The following is a 20,338-nucleotide window of genomic DNA, read 5'->3' on the forward strand; positions in this document are numbered from 1 at the left end:
GAGCTGGTTTTTTCCTTCTTTGCAGGGCCCAGATCACTGTGTGAAGTGTGCCCATTTTATAGATGGTCCCCACTGTGTGAAGACCTGCCCTGCAGGGGTGTTGGGTGAGAATGATACCCTTGTCTGGAAGTATGCAGATGCCAATGCTGTTTGCCAGCTCTGCCATCCAAACTGTACACGAGGGTGAGTAAAACCTCATTCTGAATGGAGAGAAAAAAGTGAAAAGCAGAGGAACAGTTTGCTTCAGACTTTCTCCCTCCCTGACCGGTCCCATTTCAAAACACCAAGAACAAAAAATAGCAGGAAGTGAAAGAGGTCAGACATACACAGATAATGTAAGCAAAGTGCAGTGGACTTTGTAAATAGGAAAAGTTCAGTTGCACTTCTTTACACAGAAGGCTCTAGATCATTTAAAACAGGATTGTTTGCTTATTTTCTGGTATTTTACAGAACTTCCATACTAGTGGTGCACTTTTTTTTTTTTTTTTTTTTTTTTTTCCCACCTGGCTGGGCACAAGGTCCTCTGTTTTTGGGAGGAGCATCAGCGATATCTGGTGCATGCTGAGTTCCTGGGGCACCTTTTTCCCCAAAACCTTTGATTTTTTAGGAGGGAAATTCCAGTGGGGGCAGTGGATGTACCACTGTGATTTTCTTTCCCTTTTTCTTTCCACAAACTGGCACATCCCAGAGTTCTTCTCCCCTTTTTTTCCTATGACTGTTTGGGGATTTTGTACACCAGCCTCCTTCTGCTCTGCCTGTGGTACCGCTAAGAATATATGCTCCATGAAAGAGTTGTCCCAAAAGCCCTGGAATTACCCAGTTCATATATCCAGCAACTAACAAAACACACTGGCTTGATTATTCTGCTCCATGTTGAGGCATCTGGTTTTCTCATGTGACTCCTCCTAGAGTATGAGAATCAAAATTAGCCACTTCCAGGGAAGTGGAAGAACGGGGGACAGCACAATTGTAGACTAGATGATGAGTCCTGCCTCCAGAGGCTCCACTAATGCTGTGCCTTACTAGTCCTTGTGTTAAATAACAGGGGATTTTAGGGGTGGGTGAGAAGGCGGCCAGGGGTCTGATAAAGAAGCTTGCAGCTGCGCAGTGCAAACTCAATGCCTCTGTCATGTTCTAAAGTTTAATGAAAAAAGAAAGCCAGAGGAAAATTTTTGTAAGGCTTTGAAAAGCTCAATGGCTTTCCAGTTCTTTTGTGATTGTGAAGTATTTAGGCTGTTAAAACATGAGAACCTTCTGAAAGACCATAAATCATAGCAGAGTCTCTGCATTACATCAAATTAGGATCTGTGGGTTGAGGAGAAAGTTGTTAAGATCTTGATGGACTTGCGTCTGAACCAGGACAAGGAATATTTACATAGAAAGAGGTAATGTTGAGTTCAGGATATAATACTTTCAGGGACTGTACACAGCACAGTTTTTCTAAAAAGTGGAGAAATATTTCAGAGACTACAACTGCTGCTATATTCCATCCAATATAGCCAGAAGATCTTGAGGAAGTTTATAACACAAGATGACATTTCTCATTTTATTTTCTGTGAGGTGAAGAAAAATGATTCAAGAATGGAAAGAAAAAAAAAAAAAAAAAAAAAAAAAAAAAAAAGATTTAGATTCCTTAAAACATGGGTTACTTGTGTTGGGTGTCATCATAAAATTACACATTAAGAAAGACAGTTATATTTAGTCTTAGATAGATCTGTGTCATAGGCTTTTTTTCTTCTTTGACTTGTGAAATGAATCAGAAAATTACATGGGATTTGAAAAGCATACACTGATCTATCATTTTTCTCCCCAAGCACCTTTTAACTTTATCCCATTAGACAAAATATTTATGGATTTGTGTGAGAAATACTTTTCTTAAAATAAGAGCACAGATAAAAATCTACACCTCTCCTCTCTCCACTTTCTGGACTTTCTGGCCTAGAAAAATAACTGGTCAGTCATATCTCATACTTCAGGTACTATTTTTTTTGGTGTAAGGAAGTGCATTTTTGTTGTTGTTAGGAAGTGCATGCAGGCCTTGCCATAAAAAGGTAACATGAAAAACAGAATTTTTAGAAAGAATTAAGTTGAAGGACTGTGGTCATATTCAGGAAAAATGCAAGAGTTTTTAATTTCATATACCTAACAGGAAAAGTTGCACATGCTTTGTTCATTAGCATATAGAAATTCACATCCAGGTGACTGATAGAGTCTGATAGGCTGAGATATTGGGTTCAGTTTTCTTTTAAATGCCCAAAGCTGTTGTGAGGAGAGATACATCTCCTGTGACCATAGGCAAACTGGTCGATCTGCTCTGCATGTGCAGCTTCACTTTGTTTAGTTATATGATTAAGCAAACAAAACAAGCTGTAGGCAGACAGGAAATGCTAACAGAGAGGAATCCCAGGATCCAGGAACCAGTATGCACAGTACTTCCAGTATGTCCAGGACACCAAGATGCATGTTCTTGCATGGGAGACAAGTGAACTCACAAGACCTTCCAGATGCTGGGTCTTGGAGCACTGTGTTGACCTCAAAACAAGTCAAATACATGGGGGAAGATCAGAGAAATGAAACCAAACAAATAAACAAAAGCACAATAAAATGAGTAGTTTCTTCCCCTCCATGCCCCCCTAGACCTAGGACAGTCAGTGAAATAAAACCTTCAGTTCCATCTGCCAGTTTGAATTTTTTTCCATTTCCTCTTCTAAATAAAAGGGAACTCCGAGCACTTTTCCTGGTGCAGGTTTACTCCTTAACCCCTGCATGACCTCCTCCGTAGCTGCTTTGGTATGATGGACCTTAGGTCAGCATAGAGAGCAGATACCACAAACCAAACTCTCTCCTAGCTGTACTCTGTTTTTCAGAGATGATGTAGTCCCCTCTGTAATGCTCTCCTTCCTTAGTAGACACCACAAAGACCACAGTTCCTATGAAGAGCACAGTTCGCTATGAAGAGATCTTGTAGCCCAGTAGCACTTAGGGAATACACAGTGCCCCTCCAGTCTGTTAGAACACAATGTGAATGCAGTCATTGTGTTTTCACCCATGTTGTTTTTTGCATCAAGCTGCCAAAATGAATTTTGGATATTTTAAATTCAAGTGCAGGGAGAATGAGCAGAGTTTCTGGCTCTTTGGATAGCTGACATACTTTTTTACATTTCCAGTAGTATAAGATCTTGAATTCTGAAAGAAAAATATCATGGACACTATAGCCAAAGGGAGTGCTGTCAAATCCTGTTTTCTGATGAAAACATGTATCTGCTACTGAAGCTTTCCTTTGTAATAGAAAGTTTGGAAATGGGAATCTTTAGCTTCTCAGGACACTGGGATACTACAGGAGGTTCTGCAGCTGTGCATTTCCTTGTAGCTTTCTGCCATCCTGTATTTCTCTTTAGTCAACCTTGAGCTCTTCTTTGCTAGCACCAATGCCCACACAGAGCCAGAGCACTGCTGATAGCACACTAGCTATCACACAGCTGTCTCCATGTCTGTTTATTTTCTGTGGCCTCTGAGTATAAGCAAGCTGATCAGTTGTTTTGAAGCTGGTGGATAGAACATGTAGAAACCACAGATATATATTAGAAATAGAAAAACAAAGAATCCAAGTCCATTTGAATTCTGTGTATCTGTGTTCTCTCCCCATTCTAACACGTAAAAAGATGTTTTAAAATATTCCTTATAATGATTATACAGCATAATTATGCCTCTGTGTAAAAGGATCTGGAGCAGGGCCATTGTGTCATGTTTGTTAGAGTATGTGATTATTATAAATACCTATGTTGATACTTGTACTGCTCTGAAACATAAAATTTTCAACAGTATCACTCTTCTTAGTTGGAGTTACAAGAGTAGGTATATCAGAGCTAATATGTTAGAAGCACTCGTTTGTTTTCACAGGTGCAAAGGACCAGGTCTTGAAGGATGTCCAAATGGGTGAGTATTCCATCTGTTACAGTTAACAGAGCTTGAAAGAATGCATGTGTGTTTACATTCTGCAGTGTCTGCTGGATGCTGTAATGTTGAGGCTGAAGCTTGGTAAAGTCCTGCATCAGATTCTTATGATGAAGTGACAGTCTTAAAACTATAAAAATAACTGAGTAGTTAAGTACTACTCCTACTGGCACAAGATTCCAAAAGCAGAACAAGTTTTGCTTAGCTTTTCAAAAGGAAGATCAAGGTGAGACCTGGCTTCTGATACTGGAAAGGAAAAGAAGGAAGCTGGAAAAAGAAAGAGTAATGGTCTAGAGGCAGAAAGAGATGTTTAGAATTGATATGGTTAATTCCCTGCATTATAGGGAAGTAATTGCAGAGAACCTGGGGGCTGGAATCCCTGCATCTCTAACCCCTCCATGCATTCTCCTCAGGAGATCTTATTTTGAATTGTTTGTCCTCCTATCTTGCTCATGTGTCAAGTCAACAGGTTTCTCTGACTAAGTGAGGGATTTCTCCTCCACTGCTAAGCACAGTAGAAGTACAGACGGTCTCATATCAGCTCAGTTCTTTCGATTTTCCACTGTTTCCTTGTGATCAATAAACACAACCACTGGGTGAGAAACTTAAAAATACAGTTGTTCAAGACTCTTGAAATGTCAAATTGTTCTAGGAAGATGTCCAATCAAAAATCAAAAATGTGTATGCAATCTCTATAGATTTTTCTTAAATCACACACGCAAGCATTTTCTTCTCTTCCTGCATCCCTGGTGCCTGGCAGATCCAAAACTCCATCCATTGCAGCTGGTGTTGTTGGAGGTCTCCTGTGCCTGGTTGTGGTTGGTCTGGGCATTGGCCTTTACTTGCGGCGACGTCACATTGTGCGGAAGCGCACCCTGCGCAGGCTGCTGCAAGAGAGGGAGGTGAGCACCGCAAACACATCTAGGACAGGCTACTTTCCTGAGGGCAAAGAAGCTGGACCACCATGGATCTGCCTTGTAATTCAATAAACCCATGGCTTGGCTGCCATGGCATCTGCCACACTCATTGGAGAAGAGACAGTGGGTGCCTAACACCTTCTCATTTAATCTTAAGCCTGATCTCTGTGGATATAATTTTCCAAAACCTTAGGGATTTAGATGTATAAATCTCAGCGGCAATCACCAAGAATTTCTACTCGGGGGAAAGACTCTGCCTAAGGGGTGATGTGTAATATGTTTGCTGATCTGTGCAATCTTGCCATGTAAACCCTGAGCACTGAGTTGTTTCTCCCAGAAGGCCAAGTGGCAACAAAAGAAAATCAATAAATGGAAAGAATTGACTTATGTATAAAAAAAAAAAAAAAAAAGGCTAAATATTTCTGCTACTGTATACAACAAGGCTTATATCAAATTTTAACAGTCAATTCAACTTTTCCTTTTCAATTTATAAAATAATTGTGTTTACAGTTTAAATTGTTGTTTTTAGACTCTGTGGTCTGTGAGAGCTACCTCCAGTACCAAGGGAATTTCATCTAATTAAACAAGAGCAAACCTGAAAGGTTGCAGGTGGTTCTTGTACATTACTTAAAACATTTTTATAATTTATATGCAAGTTGAAAAAAATAATCTCATGTAAGATCTGTGGTAACTGAACTGTTCTTCATGCCATATTTTTTAAGTCTTTTATGTCCAGGTCTTCATTTGAACAGCAGTATTCCTTCATTTTCCTTCAAAATAGCAGCTGCTGTTCCACTCAATTTCAGTAAACAGAAATGGTGTAGTGGAGCTTATTTTGATTTATTTTATCTTTCAAATTTGGAACAACTCTAGATATTTATTGATGTAAGTCAGAGCAGAATTTCCCTCACATAAACTTCAACTGGAATAATATCTTCATTATTTTAAATGTAGGATTAATTTCCTTCTCAAACTGTGCTGCTTGCTGTACTCCTACCTGTATCCTAAAGCCTTGTTCTTCTGTCTGCATCAGCTTGTCGAACCACTGACACCCAGTGGGGAGGCACCAAACCAGGCCCACCTGAGAATTTTAAAGGAAACAGAATTTAAAAAGGTCAAAGTTTTGGGCTCTGGAGCTTTTGGCACTGTTTATAAGGTAAGATCACAATGTTTCTCTTCCCCTCTTTGTCTTGATCCCATATGGAAAAGCCACCTGAACAAAGCATGAATTGAGAGATAAAGTTACTGTTGTAAAATTTTTCACTAGCTTTCATAGCCTGTATGTGTTAAACTGGCAGAGTTACTATTAAAATTGTTATTAATTGACTTACTAATTTGATAACATGGGATTTTGTGTGTGTGTGTGTTACTGAATCTATATTGCTGAATCAGTGATTTATAAGCTGGAAGATGCAAGGTTTTGCTATTGCAAATTGCCATGATGTGCTAATTAATTAGATTTGTATCCAAGCAAGGTATTCCTTATGAATGTCTTGGGCTATTCATGCAAATAATTAACGTGGGTTTTTTTGAATATTTTTTCAAAAAAACATGGTAGAAGTAACAGAAAATTAAATGTTATTCCACTGACAGGATTCTTCTAATATCCACAAGACTTAAGGACTTTTTGCATATTGCTTGTCAAATTTTTGCTGTTTGCTTTGCCTTCCCATTGCTCAGAATATTTAAGTCTACTCAGAAGATGTAAAATATGTACATAATTGTGATAATTAACCTGTTAGACATAAGAACTGAGTAATTCTTTGTACTCCTTTTTGGTAGGGACTTTGGATCCCAGAAGGAGAAAAGGTTAAAATTCCTGTTGCTATTAAAGAATTGAGAGAGGCTACATCGCCAAAAGCCAACAAGGAAATACTTGATGTAAGTGTTTGTATTTGTTTTGCCAAGCTGACAGTGGACTGTGGATTTTCCCCTTTAGCAGCTAAAGGGATTTCAGAACTTTGTCTGGCAAGAAATACTTAACATCCCAAGCATAATTCTTCATATAAAATGTTTTGAATCCTGACATTACAGATTGTCATCATGTTGTTGCTTTGTTATAAAGGAATAAGTTAACTGTTAATCCATAAAGAAAATTTCCCAGCAGTCTAGTTTCTCAGCCACAAAAAGTGAAAACTTATCTCACTTCCTGAAAGAGTCTTGAGAATTTTACTTTCTTACTCAGATAAAACTTATGACTTCACAAAACAGGAAAAGGGTATGGGGCACTATTTTTCACATGCTTTCAGAGGGAAAAAGATCAACAGTTCTGAGATGACTGAGATCTCAGTTAGTCCTTGCCAGGTCCCCAGGAGCTGCTGACAGCCATGGCTAAGCAATATGAGAAAATACGGTCTGGAAATTATCTACCAGATTTTGTCTCTGGACTTCTGGAACCAGCTTCCTAGCATTATCCCATGGGGAGAAACACTTGTTTCCCCCGAGCCATTGGACAAGACACGAGCAGCACACACCCTTTGCCCCTAGGCTAGTCTCATGCTTTCCCAAGTCCCAGACTCACATGGATTCCATTACTGCTCCAGTGCATCCAGGATAGGCTGATTTCCTCCTGCATGGGCCTTTCACTCTTCACAGTGATAGGGAGCACAATACAGTTTTCACAAACTGAACTGTGTCAAATTCCTGTATAGTGAAGGAAAGGTTAGTTAATAAGCCTGTGGTACTGCATCCTGCCTTCAGCAGAGCAAGATACCCAAATGATAGGTCAGTACATGCACGGGCTGTATGCTCTTTGGTGATACCAAAATACTTTCCCATGAAAGAAATCAGAAAGATGATTCCAAAAGTTCTTTTCCTTTTGCTTACACGACTAGTATTTTAAGGTCACTGAAACATTGGAGATAATGATGACCAATTGAAGGTGATTTCTCCTACAGAAACATGCTAAGCATTGAACTAGCTCATCAGCTTTAGTTCCTATAATCCAGACAAGCTCTTGCTGACTTTATTAGAGTAGGGCTAGTTCAGAAGATTGTTGTTGAATACCAAGCATACTTGGAACAGGTCAGAGCATACACAGAGACTTCCAAGATAAACAGTCGAAACAAAGGCCCACTTTAATGTCTTGGACTACTTAGAGGGATCCTGGATGTGCAATAGCTCCACTCAGCCTCCCGGGCCCTATTTCCCTATTACCAAATCTGGGAGCTTGCTGAAAGCTTTGTAGCCAAATGTCCACTCCATGCCTCCAGCTTCCCTGCTCTGCTCCCAAGCCAGCCCTGCAGGGTCGGTGTGGTAGATGAGCAGGGAGCAGCTCTGAGCCTGCAGATTTCTTTTCCCCCTGCTGAAATTAATACAGCATGGAGCTGAATCCTAACAGGGTGCAGCACTAGGAACAGACTCCCTTAATCATTATTGCTGCTGGGTTTTGAGGCCTACTGAGATTAGTGTGTTTTCTTCTCTGCTTCCATCTAAGTATCACATAGTAAATTCACAAGATTGTCTTAAAGTGTCATAACTGTTGACATAGTTAAAGAGTACATTGTATCTTTTATTTTTTCTCAAGATATCTTACTCAGCACTTTCCTTGATAAAGGCTTGTTTGCCAGTTACCTGCTCACATTCTGCAGGAGGTTGAGGATCCTTTATTTGAGTTTTGCTGGAGATCATCTTTAGTCTGGCTGCCTGGAGGCCACTTGCATCCCATTGGCTCTTAAACAAATAAACCAAATGCAGAATTAGCACCTCTGAAGAAACAGCATTATGTTCTGTTTTGCTTAGGCTGCCAACAGCTCCAGGAACAGAACATATTGCTTAAGAGTTGGGACTGTTTATTTCTTGAACGTCATCACTATAATATCTTTGTTTAATAATAGTTCTTACAAGCTACACAGCTATGTGACATCTGTGGAAAGCTTGCTAGGTGATGACTTTAGTGCAGTGGTATCTCATTGCTTTAGCTATTAGAAAGTGCAGATTTGCTTATTTTCCTTCTACAATAATGCTCAGTGGGCACTGACTATTAGTTTAGGCTTTGGGGGGCTGCTGACTTAATGCTGAAAATTTCAAGGGATGATTAGTTGGTGCACTCACTGCAATCAACTCTAGTTGGTGCTGAATTAAGATGCCAACCTAAAAGCTCACTGCATGGAAAAATCCCCATTAATTTATTTAGTTGTGTCAGTTTTCAATCAAAGGTCTTTTAAAATGTTCAAAATGGAAATATTGTAAGATCAGATGGGAAGTTAGTAAAAAAACTTCAGCTTTACTTTTTTCCTCCTATTGTATATAACTCACAGAATCATAGAATTGCTCAGGCTGGAAAAACCTTGAAGACCATCAAGTCCAACCACAACCTAACCAGACTATCCTAACTCTTAGCAACCCTCTGCTAAATCATGACCCTGAGCACGACATCCAAATGGTTTTTAAACACATTCAAGGATGGTGACTTCAACCACCTCCTTGGGAACCCTGCTCCAGTGCTTAACAACCCTTTCTGTAAGGAAGTTTTTCCGTTTTTCCTGATATCCAACCCCTGACTCAACTTGAGGCCATTTCCCCACATCCTATCACCTGTCACCAGTGAGAAGGGATCTACCCTTCTCTTGCTGCAATCACTTTTTAGGTATTTGAATAAGATCTCTCCTCAGCCTCCTCTTCCCCAGACTACACAGCCCCAGTTCCTTTAGTCACTCCTGGTAGGGCATATTCTCTGAGCCCTTCTCAGGACTTGTTGCTCTTCTTTGGACCTGCTCCAACACCTCAAAGTCCTTTCTGTACCGACGTGCCCAAAATTGAACACAGTACTTGATGTAGGGCTTCACCAGTGCCAAGTATGGGGGAAGGATTACTTTCCTAGTCCTGCTCACCACACTATTCCTGATACAAACCAGAATGCCATTGGCCTCTTGGCCACCTGGGCACACTGCTGACTCATAATTATCTGACTGTCCATCAGTATACCACTCTTTGAGCTGGCACTTGGCAATGGATCACAATACAGATACAAATCCCAAATTTTAATCTGTAAGTATTTTTTGCATGAAAACCTGTGAAGTCTGAGTGGCTTATCCCTAATGGCCATGTTGAAGGGTGTATTCACTTTTTCTGGAGACTACAATAGCCTCTCAGTTGCCTTCTCTCTTCTCTTATTTGCAGAAAGAGCAAAGGAGATAGCTTGTTTACCTTACTTGGGGTGAACAGGCTTGAAATAAGAGTTTTTCATGTATTTATGAAACTCAAACCCAAAAGACTTTATTACGGTTTTCATAAAATGTATAAATATCTTCTTGATGTCATGGACAAAAATTTTGGTCATACATATGGGAGTGTTTCACATCTCTTCCCTTCTTCTCAGGAAGCCTATGTGATGGCTAGTGTTGACAATCCTCATGTGTGCCGCTTGCTGGGAATCTGCCTCACTTCCACTGTGCAGCTCATCACCCAGCTCATGCCTTATGGCTGCCTCCTTGACTACATCCGAGAGCACAAGGACAACATTGGCTCCCAGTACCTTCTCAACTGGTGTGTGCAGATTGCAAAGGTAAGCTGACCAGCTCAGCTTTGGGTCAGCTAAGACCCAGGCTGCAACACAGGCTGTATCAGGAAATACATCATGTGTTTGTTTACTTACCTGTCTGTTCAGGTCTCTGTATTTCACCATGCCCCAAGTTTCCTGGAGACTTCATACACATCAGCAAGCTATTGCTTTGTTTTAAACAATTTACTCTTTTCAAGCCACTGAGCAAACAAACTGCTCCTAGGCAGCATAACACTATTACCAATGAAAACTATACACCCAATAATGAAACAGTGATGTAATGAAGTTGTGTCAGAGAAGAGAACAGAATCTGTAATTTCTCATAACAAAATGCTGCTTCAAGTTACCACTTTTTTGAGGGCTGTGCCACAAGGCAAACAGTAATGTTAAATATACCTTCTAGCATGCCCTGGAAAGTGACCCTGGCTTTTCAGGCTGAAATCTGTGTGGTCTGGGGATCAAAACTGCTGATTAATAAATACCATCCGGCTGTGACCAGAGACATTCCAGGCACTACAGATACTTTTGCAATTCATATACAATGAATTGGTGTGTGTAATCAAATTGAAATGGCCACAGTGCTAAATAAAACATCATTATCACACCTGGCACTGGATATCTGCCTGTGCATGGAGCTAAGGAGAAGAGATGCTCATTTCAGTAATACCTAGTTAACCACACGCTTACCACCTTATTGGTCTCTTGAGACCTTGTATACATCTCAGGCTCTTCTGGCCATGGTTTGCTTTCAGGAAACATGCTCAGGATCTCAGAAATGCATATTTTTTCATCTAGTTATGTGTATTTTTTACAGCACACTCCACAGCAAATTAGTTTATGCGTCCACCAGTAATGTGAGCTGCCATTATTATGACTCTTGCTCTCTCATGTGAAACCAGTTATTGCCTTCTCCTTGTCTTTCTTCCTTTGGTTGATGAACTGCAGGCCACATTTCCCTCCTTTTCTTCCTCCTCCTCATTCATTTTTAAGGTAGCAAAATCAGTCCCCAGGCTGATCCTCAAAGCATTCCATTTGTTGCATACTGGCCTGAAACTTTACTATTCACAATTGTTACTTCTTTTTTATTTTCTTCACATCTGTTCAGCATTCGCCTATAGCAACCTTTACCTTTTCCAGTGCTGCTCAACCCCCAACATCTTCCTTTGTGTTGCTCCATACCAAAGTTCTCCTCAAAGTTCTTGTGGATTTTTCCCACCAAAGTGTCTGGTGTTGCTGCTGCACTGATAAAGTCATGCCTCATATTTTGACTTTCTCTGACTAAAAATGGGGAGAAAAATTATGGCCAATATATTCATGTCTGGAAACTAACCAGAAGGAAACAAATCCACTGTGAAATTTATTTTTGTTTCTGTTTTCACAGCTTTGAAATAATTTCTCTTTGTGTCTTTCACAAATGTTATATTTTACTAAGTCATGTCTTTCAGACAAAACATGGTAGTGTATCCACACCAAGTGCAGAAACACTTTGAAGTAATTTTGAGCATCTTGCTCTCACACTTAATGATGAAAAAATGGCTTAAATCCCAGACTTGAATACAAGTAAAGGTCTGTTGTACTTTCTGCATGAGCAGTTCAACATCTTTGGTGTATGCTTATGCATGTGCACAAGTCCTTGGACTACCAGAGTCTTAAATAGCTTAGTGTGAAACTGATATTCTGCTTTTCAGTAGCTTTGAGTCCTAATAAGTCTTTGCAGAAACACATGCTTAGCAGGAAATGTTTGCTCCACCAGGATGAGATTTTGTGATTTTTTTTAAAGATGATCAGCTTTCTATTGGTAGCTCAAGATTTTATTTTATTTTTTTTTAATAATTCTGCTCATTAAAGATCTATTTGTAAAATTAAATGAATGCTCACAGTGGCATTGTGCCAGTATGTTTAGGTGGTTTGTTCTAGCAAACAAGCAGATTGAAGCACAGGGGTGAAGTTCTGCTGAGAAAATGAAGTGGAGGATTCACTGGTGGACCACATTAACAGTGGGCTTAGGGTGGGAGTGGAGTATGGAAGGGAATTACTCCCTCCAGTGCCCTGTCATCACATTTTGCTTATTTTAGTGTTAATTTTGTAGGCTAGAAGCACTTTTTTAATTAACCCTGTCTTTGTAAAAATACTAGCACATAATATACTGCCAGCAGACAGACACCTACGGACTGGTAATAATAGTGGTTTTTAGAAAGGATCTCACAGAAAACTTAGAAATCATGTTTTTTTTTTAAATTCCATGCACCACAAGACTGGAGTTGAAGGAGCAAAAAATTAACTATGGTCAGAGAAGTAGATGTTAGGTTCAAGCCTTAAAAAGCACAATTAGCAATTTTATCTGTCTGAGAGATCTGTAGTTACTCCAGAGAAAAGTCTGTTCTTCCTTGAGAGAAGTTGTGCCAAAAAAGCACGTATGCTATGGCACTGAAACTGGAAGAACTTGCCTTTACAAAGAGGACTTTGAAATAGGTGCAATTCTGAGCTCAGCTACTAAATGAGGGCTTTTGACTTTTTTTCTTTTATCATGTTTGCAGAGGTGCCTAATTGCTTTCAGTGAAAAGGCTGAGTTAATTGTAACATGGCACAGAACTGGCAGCTTTTTATGATGAATTTCTTTTGGTTGGACTCTTCTCCCAGGTCATTTGTATCTAGATCCTCCCAGTGAGGTTTGCCTGGGTGAGTAGGGATGGTGATGGTCACCATCTCTACTGTGCTACCTTGAGGTCACAGGATTTGCACAATCACAGCTGAAAGATGGGTTTGCTCACTCATCTGACAGTACTATGCTGATTTTATATGTCTTGAACTAAGTCACAGAGGAACCACATCCCCCACTATACCTCCTGCCATCCCTTTTTCTCTCCATGTTTCCACTTGAATACAGACCCACAGAAAAGTTACTGGAAGACAGTAATGTAGCCACCTCCTTCTCCACATAGTACATGCCCTCATCCTGCAGTCAGCATCACAACATTCAAAACAGCAATTCCTTCTGAAAGAGGAATATGTTACCACATGTTTATGGTTGTGTGTATACAGTTACCATAGAGCAGCTGAAGTTTGGTATCTTATTTTTGTGTCAAAGCCCAAAGTGTGTGAGCAAGATACCTACAACCAGTCTGGCATTTTTGCAGGGAATGAACTACCTGGAGGAACGTCGCCTGGTGCACCGTGACCTTGCTGCCCGGAATGTCCTTGTTAAGACTCCACAACATGTGAAAATCACAGACTTTGGGCTGGCAAAGCTTCTTGGGGCAGATGAGAAGGAGTATCACGCAGAGGGAGGCAAGGTACAAGGCGCTAGAGGATGAACCACAGTGTATTCATTGGTGTTTGTGCTTGTGCATGAGCCTTTCTGTTAAAATTAGGAAAAAAGAGAGTGGGCTTTTCAGAAGGCTCAGCTGCAATCTCAGCTTGCTGCCCTTGAAGCCTGTGGAATTCTGCTGAGCACAGCCAGAGCAGCGAGCAGCATCAGGCCAGTGTGACTGCATTAGAAACAGAGGTAGCAGAGCAGCAAGGGCTTCAGAAATTCCCACCCTGAATATCTGGGGAAAAACAACAATAAAGATAAAAGTGTGTCTGAATTCATCACTAAAAAATTGCACAACTTTCCAGGTTTAACATAGTAAATGAAAATAGTAACAAGAGACTCAGAACTTGCCTGCTTTACTGTTCAAATAATTGTGTTGTTTAATTGTTTTTTGTCCCCCTTCTACAACCATATTATTGACTTAAACACCACCTGGTGGTAAAGGTTGCTGATAAAATTTGATTCAGCATTTTATGGCTAATTTGTGGATCTTCCTAGGTTCCTATTAAATGGATGGCATTGGAGTCAATTTTACACCGAATTTATACTCATCAAAGTGACGTCTGGAGTTATGGTGGGTCTAAAAACATAGTTTTTGTAGACATGTCAGAACAATTGCAATGACATTGAAAAGAGTTCTTTATTCTTCCAATTATCTGAAGGTTAAGAAATTAAACCTAAATAATGGGCCAAAATCATATCTTCAACTAAGTAAAATTCCCACAGAACTGAGCTGTGGTGTAAGAAGTTTTGCAGAATAAGCTTCCACATGATAAGCCCTTCCTGACAGGAGCTGCAAGTAGGAGACTGCACTCCTCCATGTGGTGGACTCTGCTGAAGCTTTCATTTGGCATCTTCATGTAGAATAGAATGAGACCAACAATAAAGCAGTATAATAAGAGGGAGGACATAAAACCATTGGCCACACTGCAAGTCATCATCAGCCAGTGTAACTCCACTGTCTCCTCTGGTGCTACCTGAGGTGATGATATAAACTTATTTTGTCATGATGGCCTAAAATGGTTCAGAGTAGTTACAAAAGGGCAGGCAGTTTGATATGCTCTGTGGGTACTGAGAGGGCAACAAGGAAAGAAAAGCAAAGGATACCTCCAGAAATAATTCATAAATATACATTGTATAAGAGATAGAGGTGACAAAAGGAAATTTTTTTAGAGCAACTTGTTGCAAAATTTCCGCTCACTGGTTCATACTCCTGGAAGAAGTTAAGTACAAATGGTCAGGTGCTGTATCCTTTTAGAAAAAGTACAGTCTCTTGTCCTCTTAATCCATTTATGTATCTTGGCATCTGAAGTCTTGTTTTGTATCCTAAGCTGAACAATCACAATAGCTACAACAGAGTATGTCATCAGCAAACAACACTGAGGCATCTGGTTTATACATCTTTCAATGACTGCTCTTGCTGATCTCCAAAGAGACTCCTTTAAACAAAAAGGCAACTTCCATTTTTAAATTCCCTTCCTACGCTGGAGTCAGGAGTCTGTAGCCTGTATTTCCTTTCTTTCCTGCAGGGCTGGAAAGTCTGTGGGATATTCAACTAATTGCAATTAAAAATACATACAGGATGATTTCAAACTGTTTCATTAATGTGTATGTCTTTAATATCATGGCAGAAAGTGCTTTTCCTGGATGAGGATCTGTCAGTGTATTTCTCTCAGTTCAGCTTCCTCCAAATTTCTGTCACTATCTTCTCCTTTCCTTGCAGGTGTGACAGTTTGGGAGTTGATGACATTTGGGTCCAAGCCTTACGATGGGATCCCTGCAAGTGAAATCTCCTCTGTCTTGGAGAAGGGCGAGCGTTTGCCCCAGCCACCCATTTGTACCATTGATGTGTACATGATCATGGTCAAATGTGAGTTCAGTAGATTTGTGGGTGCTTTTTTTTTTTTTTTTTTTTTTTTTTTTTTTTTTTAAATTTATTTATTTGTGCCCAATAAGTGGATAAGTGGCACAGCTGCCTCCATTATCTAGGCATTTCTGTATTCTTGGTGATGGCATGGAATTTAGGTTATATGAAAAGAGCAGTGGCAGAGTGCATTCCTGCACCTCATGCCTTAGATGGGAGTAGAGAGCAGGATTTTGTTAATTGCTAATTCAACCAACTAATGGTTTTTCACCTTTCACACTGCTGGCTGATGTTGATTATTTTAAAATGTTAGGCAGTATAAATCAGTATAACACTATCCATGTTACCTGATACTCTGGTTTTAAACATCTAGAAAATAAAAATAACAATGACTTCTCCAGGTTAGTTCAGTAATATGCTGCCAGGTAGGGCATAGTGAAGGGTTTCTAAACCTCAACCCCCTTTGTCATCTATCAGCGGCTAAAACGTCAGATTGTAACCTTGCTTCCTAAGGCAAGACTAGGCTGCACCTCTGCCAATACTGTTTGTAAGGCAGACCACTAGGTGGCATTTAAGATCTTTTCACTGGAGCAGAATATACCTTTTGCTGAAACAAAAGCTGTGCTACAACATGGACCCTGTACTTTTGGGTAGTCCTGGAGATCCCGTGCTGTGCTGTGACAGGCACTGTGCAAGGAGAGACATACCCCTCCCCTGAGAGCCTGTTCTGTGCTGGTACAGGCACTGTGCAAGGAGAGTCTGATCCTGTGTTCACAGTGGTGAGAAGGAAGCACATCTAGACATGTTCATCTGCATCCATCAGCAGTGCTCAGATCCATAAACATTCTCCTGGAAGTCCCTACTTCAGCAATGCTGAACCCTGCTAACACCTCAGCCCCATCAGATTTTGGCAATCCTGTCCCAGATCTTCAAAAGCTCTGCACCACAGTTTGTCTCCAAATGCTGAGATTTTCTGAGTGCTGGCAGCTCCACTCTCTGCCCTTCTTTAAAGCTAGGCCAGAGCTAGAAAGCAGGCCTTTTTGCAGGCACCCAATCAGGTACCTCTTGCTTATAAAACACTACAGTGGAGCATTACTATCCTTTTTTATACCATTATGCTAAATATAAAGCAAGAGCATGAGAATGTGGAGTTTGAGCCTACCTTCTTTGGCAGGACTCAGTGGTACATCTTTCACCACTCTAATCAGCCCCTGCGTACAGGCTGCAGTGCAGACACTACTGAAGCCATGCCCTCTTGTCTAAAAAATCTGGGATTCCCATTCATCTCCTTTTATAAATAGAGTATAAACTGAAAAGTTGGAAGTTATTACACACAATTTTTTAAAAGAAACTATATTTAAACATATGCAATTAAAAGATAAATTCAGAAGCAGTAGTTGCTGCTACTGCAACAGCAGCATATTTCCAAAAGTTCCACTTTCTCCTCAAGTGAGAAGAATTTCTTTAATTGAAAGGAACTGCATTGGAAGAATTTAGCATGACATCATATTTTCAGCATGACAAAAAGCCACTGGCATTGATGAGATTTTGTCTAGTGCAGATTTCAGATGGTGTACTGCTACTTTGTTCCTAATTTTAAACACAAGTATCTATATATCACCTCATCTGCTAGTTAATATCAGAAAGTAAGTGTGGATTTCCTAAGACATCTCACATCTAAAGCCACCAGTATCAGTATTAGAAATCTCTTCCATCACTGATCCACACTAAGCTGAAGTTAAAGTCCATTTTACTAATTAAGTACAACTTAGGTATGGTTAATCTTTCAAAACATTTTCTAGATGCAAATTTTAGAAAATATCTAGTACAGGGTAGCAAATTGCAAGTCTTCTGCTTTAGATTTCCCAGGGTTTCGTGAAGTAGTGCAGTAAGGAATAGGCAAATTACAATATATCCACAGGAGCCTGCTGAAAATACTTTGCTTGTCCTCCTTCAAGAGGTTTAGATTGATCCACAATGGCCCCCATTAGCTGTCCTCAGGTCTTGTTCCTTACTGTGACAAGCCAGGAAGAGAATGGACAGGCTTAGGATGGAGCTTGTCTGGCCTTGGGACTTTACTGCTTCTTTCATGCTTCCTAAACTGCCAGAATGTACTTCTTAAAGGCTAGCATTCATACCAGCTAGTGTCTAGTTAATTAATTTCTTTATGGTGATCTGTTACAGGCAGCTGCTTTCATCTTATCATATATAGCACTGCTCTTTAAGTTGTTACACTTTATTTCAGACCCTGTGTCTGACAGCTGAAACAATTTCAATTGTACACTGCTCTTCCTGCTGTCCTTTCAGGCTGGATGATTGATGCAGACAGCCGTCCCAAGTTTCGTGAGCTGATTGCAGAGTTCTCCAAAATGGCTCGTGACCCTCCCCGCTATCTTGTTATACAGGTACTAAACACAGTGGAAGCAACATGTCTAATGAGCATTTAATATCAGGCCCAGAATGATTAATAATGAAAAAGAAATCAAATTCCTGGTTTGGACGAGTTTTCTACATAAAAGATGCCAGGCTACATAAGCTAGTGTTCCCATGGTTTGCTTTCTTCTGAGGTAAAACAATTTATCCTGCCCATACCACTTCTGGGTGCTACAGCAAAAGATTTTGTTATTTTGACATTTACTCCCAAGCTAAATATATATATACATACATACATATATATATATATAACATAGGTGTGAGAGAGTGAAAGCTGACTGAAATGACAGAGCTCTGTGTTTCAGAGAATCAGGCAGGGAGCTGAATCTGTTAGTCTGTTTATTTCCTTGTCTGCGAAGGATTGTTTCCTGTGATGTTTGCTGAAACATGATGTGGAAAGAGAAGCCGTTTAGGAAAACAAGAGCAGTTGTAAAATAGATTTTGAACATCCTCTCTGGCATTGATGATAAGAGGAAACAGCATAGCTGTCTGTGGCAGACTGTGTACTCAGTAACAGCATGAGTTGAGAAGGTATGCTGCAAATAATTTCTAGTACATGCTGATAAATATAAGGACAGTTCTACTCTAGCCTTCCAGGTCTTAACACATTCAGCTAGAACATAACACTCAATTTTAAGACTGGCCAATATTTTCTTAATACTTATCCCTGTCTATGCTCAGTAACATACTGAAGTCCTGAAAGGAGTTTGAATATTACAAAAATGCAGATATTTTACAGCAGCATGGATGTTGTAGGACCAAATTTACAGATAGTGAGGGCTTGAAGGTATTCTGTGAATCCTCTCTCACTCTGATTTGTCTCACAGGGAGATGAAAGGATGCACTTGCCTAGCCCTACAGATTCCAAGTTTTATCGCACCCTGATGGAGGAGGAGGACATGGAAGACATTGTGGATGCAGATGAGTATCTTGTCCCACAACAGGGCTTTTTCAATAGCCCCTCTACATCCCGAACTCCTCTCCTGAGTTCATTGGTATGAAGCTTTTCCTCTCTGTAAACAAAAAAATAAGTAATTTGAGAATTAACTATTTCTCATGATGCCTGTATTTTCTCTCTCTTTCTTTTTTAAAGAGTGCTACTAGCAACAATTCTGCTACAACCTGCATTGACAGAAATGGGGTAAGTAGAGTGACTCATAAAAAAGGAGTAGCGGCACAGAGTGATCACTTTCCTATTGAATCACCTCTCCCTTCTGTTATACCTCACTTATGTGAATCAATTCCTATAAAATAATCTCTGTAATACTGATTTTCTGCATTTCCAACCCAGCAGGGGTACCCTGTGAGGGAAGACAGCTTTGTCCAGAGGTACAGTTCAGACCCAACAGGCAATTTCTTGGAGGAGAGCATAGATGATGGCTTTCTGCCTGCTCCAGGTAAGTACGTCTCCTATGTTTCCATCCCAGGGCTATCCAATCATTCATCAGTTAAGACTCTTTCAGGAGTATAGTTGTCTTCCTTTCTCTTTGAGAAAAGAGAAAGGAAACAGTCCAAACATTTCCTACTTTTTGCTTTTACTAAGTAAACTAGAGTGGAAATGCACACACATATCCTTAAACTTTTCCTGACTGCTTTTGGCCACCTCTCATTTCCACTCCTTCAGGAGCCAAGTTCCTCATATTTACCATGTGTGCCATCTGGTCATGAGGTTTAGGTGTGTCAATGTTTAAAGCTTTCTACTACTTCATGTCAACATGGGTTTCACCCGTTATGCCATTTCTGCCATATAAACAGTTTTCTGGTGGTGTCACTGCTTTCCGATACTGATACACAGAAGGAAGCTCACAGTTTCCCATTAACTTAAAGCACTGGCCATCACAGAGTGAGTCAGAAAGCATAGAGGAAGTTGGGTCTGGGTTAAGTAATATCCTTAAAAGAAATAAAGCTTCTCTCCCTTCCCCTAAAAACCCACATCTGAAAACACTGACAAGAGACTGCATGTGAGTGAGATTTGGAATCTCTGTTACTGTCTGTTCTGTATTTCCTAGGTAGCTACCTCATCTTTTTTGAGGGGTATGGCTCCTGACTGCCAAACTCCCAACTGAGATTTCAGAACAGTATCAGGGACATAACCACTAAAATCAGTACTAGCTATCTAGCCTTGTGGTCAAAGTAGTCTTTCTGCTGCTTGAAACTTGAACTTTTGAAAGTGAGCCTCAAGGTGGTGCGCTTTATGTACAGCATGGCAGTCATTGCATTTGGGTTTCTTCCACTCTGGATGTAGAGCTGGGAAGTCTGGTGAGATGTTGCACTGGAAAAAGTGTTGCAGATGAATTAAAACTGTGCCTTGAGTGATTCAAATGGTTGCATTAGTCATACCTCATCTCTTTCAT

General features: G+C 40.2%; 1 protein-coding gene across 2 annotated transcripts in view; it reads left to right on the forward strand.

Moving 5' to 3' along the window:
- The window catches only part of EGFR (epidermal growth factor receptor), a 144,718-nt gene that overhangs the window by 116,662 nt on the left and 7,718 nt on the right, over positions 1-20,338 (forward strand). Inside the window, exons 15-27 of one of the 2 annotated variants that reach the window (XM_072327939.1) lie at positions 26-183; positions 3,901-3,936; positions 4,715-4,856; positions 5,905-6,027; positions 6,654-6,752; positions 10,192-10,377; positions 13,512-13,667; positions 14,186-14,261; positions 15,411-15,557; positions 17,859-17,956; positions 18,812-18,979; positions 19,078-19,125; positions 19,276-19,381. In XM_072327939.1, the coding sequence (XP_072184040.1) occupies positions 26-183; positions 3,901-3,936; positions 4,715-4,856; positions 5,905-6,027; positions 6,654-6,752; positions 10,192-10,377; positions 13,512-13,667; positions 14,186-14,261; positions 15,411-15,557; positions 17,859-17,956; positions 18,812-18,979; positions 19,078-19,125; positions 19,276-19,381 (1,543 nt within the window). The remainder of the gene's footprint in view (positions 1-25; positions 184-3,900; positions 3,937-4,714; positions 4,857-5,904; positions 6,028-6,653; positions 6,753-10,191; positions 10,378-13,511; positions 13,668-14,185; positions 14,262-15,410; positions 15,558-17,858; positions 17,957-18,811; positions 18,980-19,077; positions 19,126-19,275; positions 19,382-20,338) is intronic. The other variant, XM_072327941.1, reaches the window with a different exon arrangement.

The sequence above is a fragment of the Excalfactoria chinensis genome, chromosome 2 (assembly GCF_039878825.1).
Source record: "Excalfactoria chinensis isolate bCotChi1 chromosome 2, bCotChi1.hap2, whole genome shotgun sequence".
Taxonomy (NCBI): domain Eukaryota; kingdom Metazoa; phylum Chordata; class Aves; order Galliformes; family Phasianidae; genus Excalfactoria; species Excalfactoria chinensis.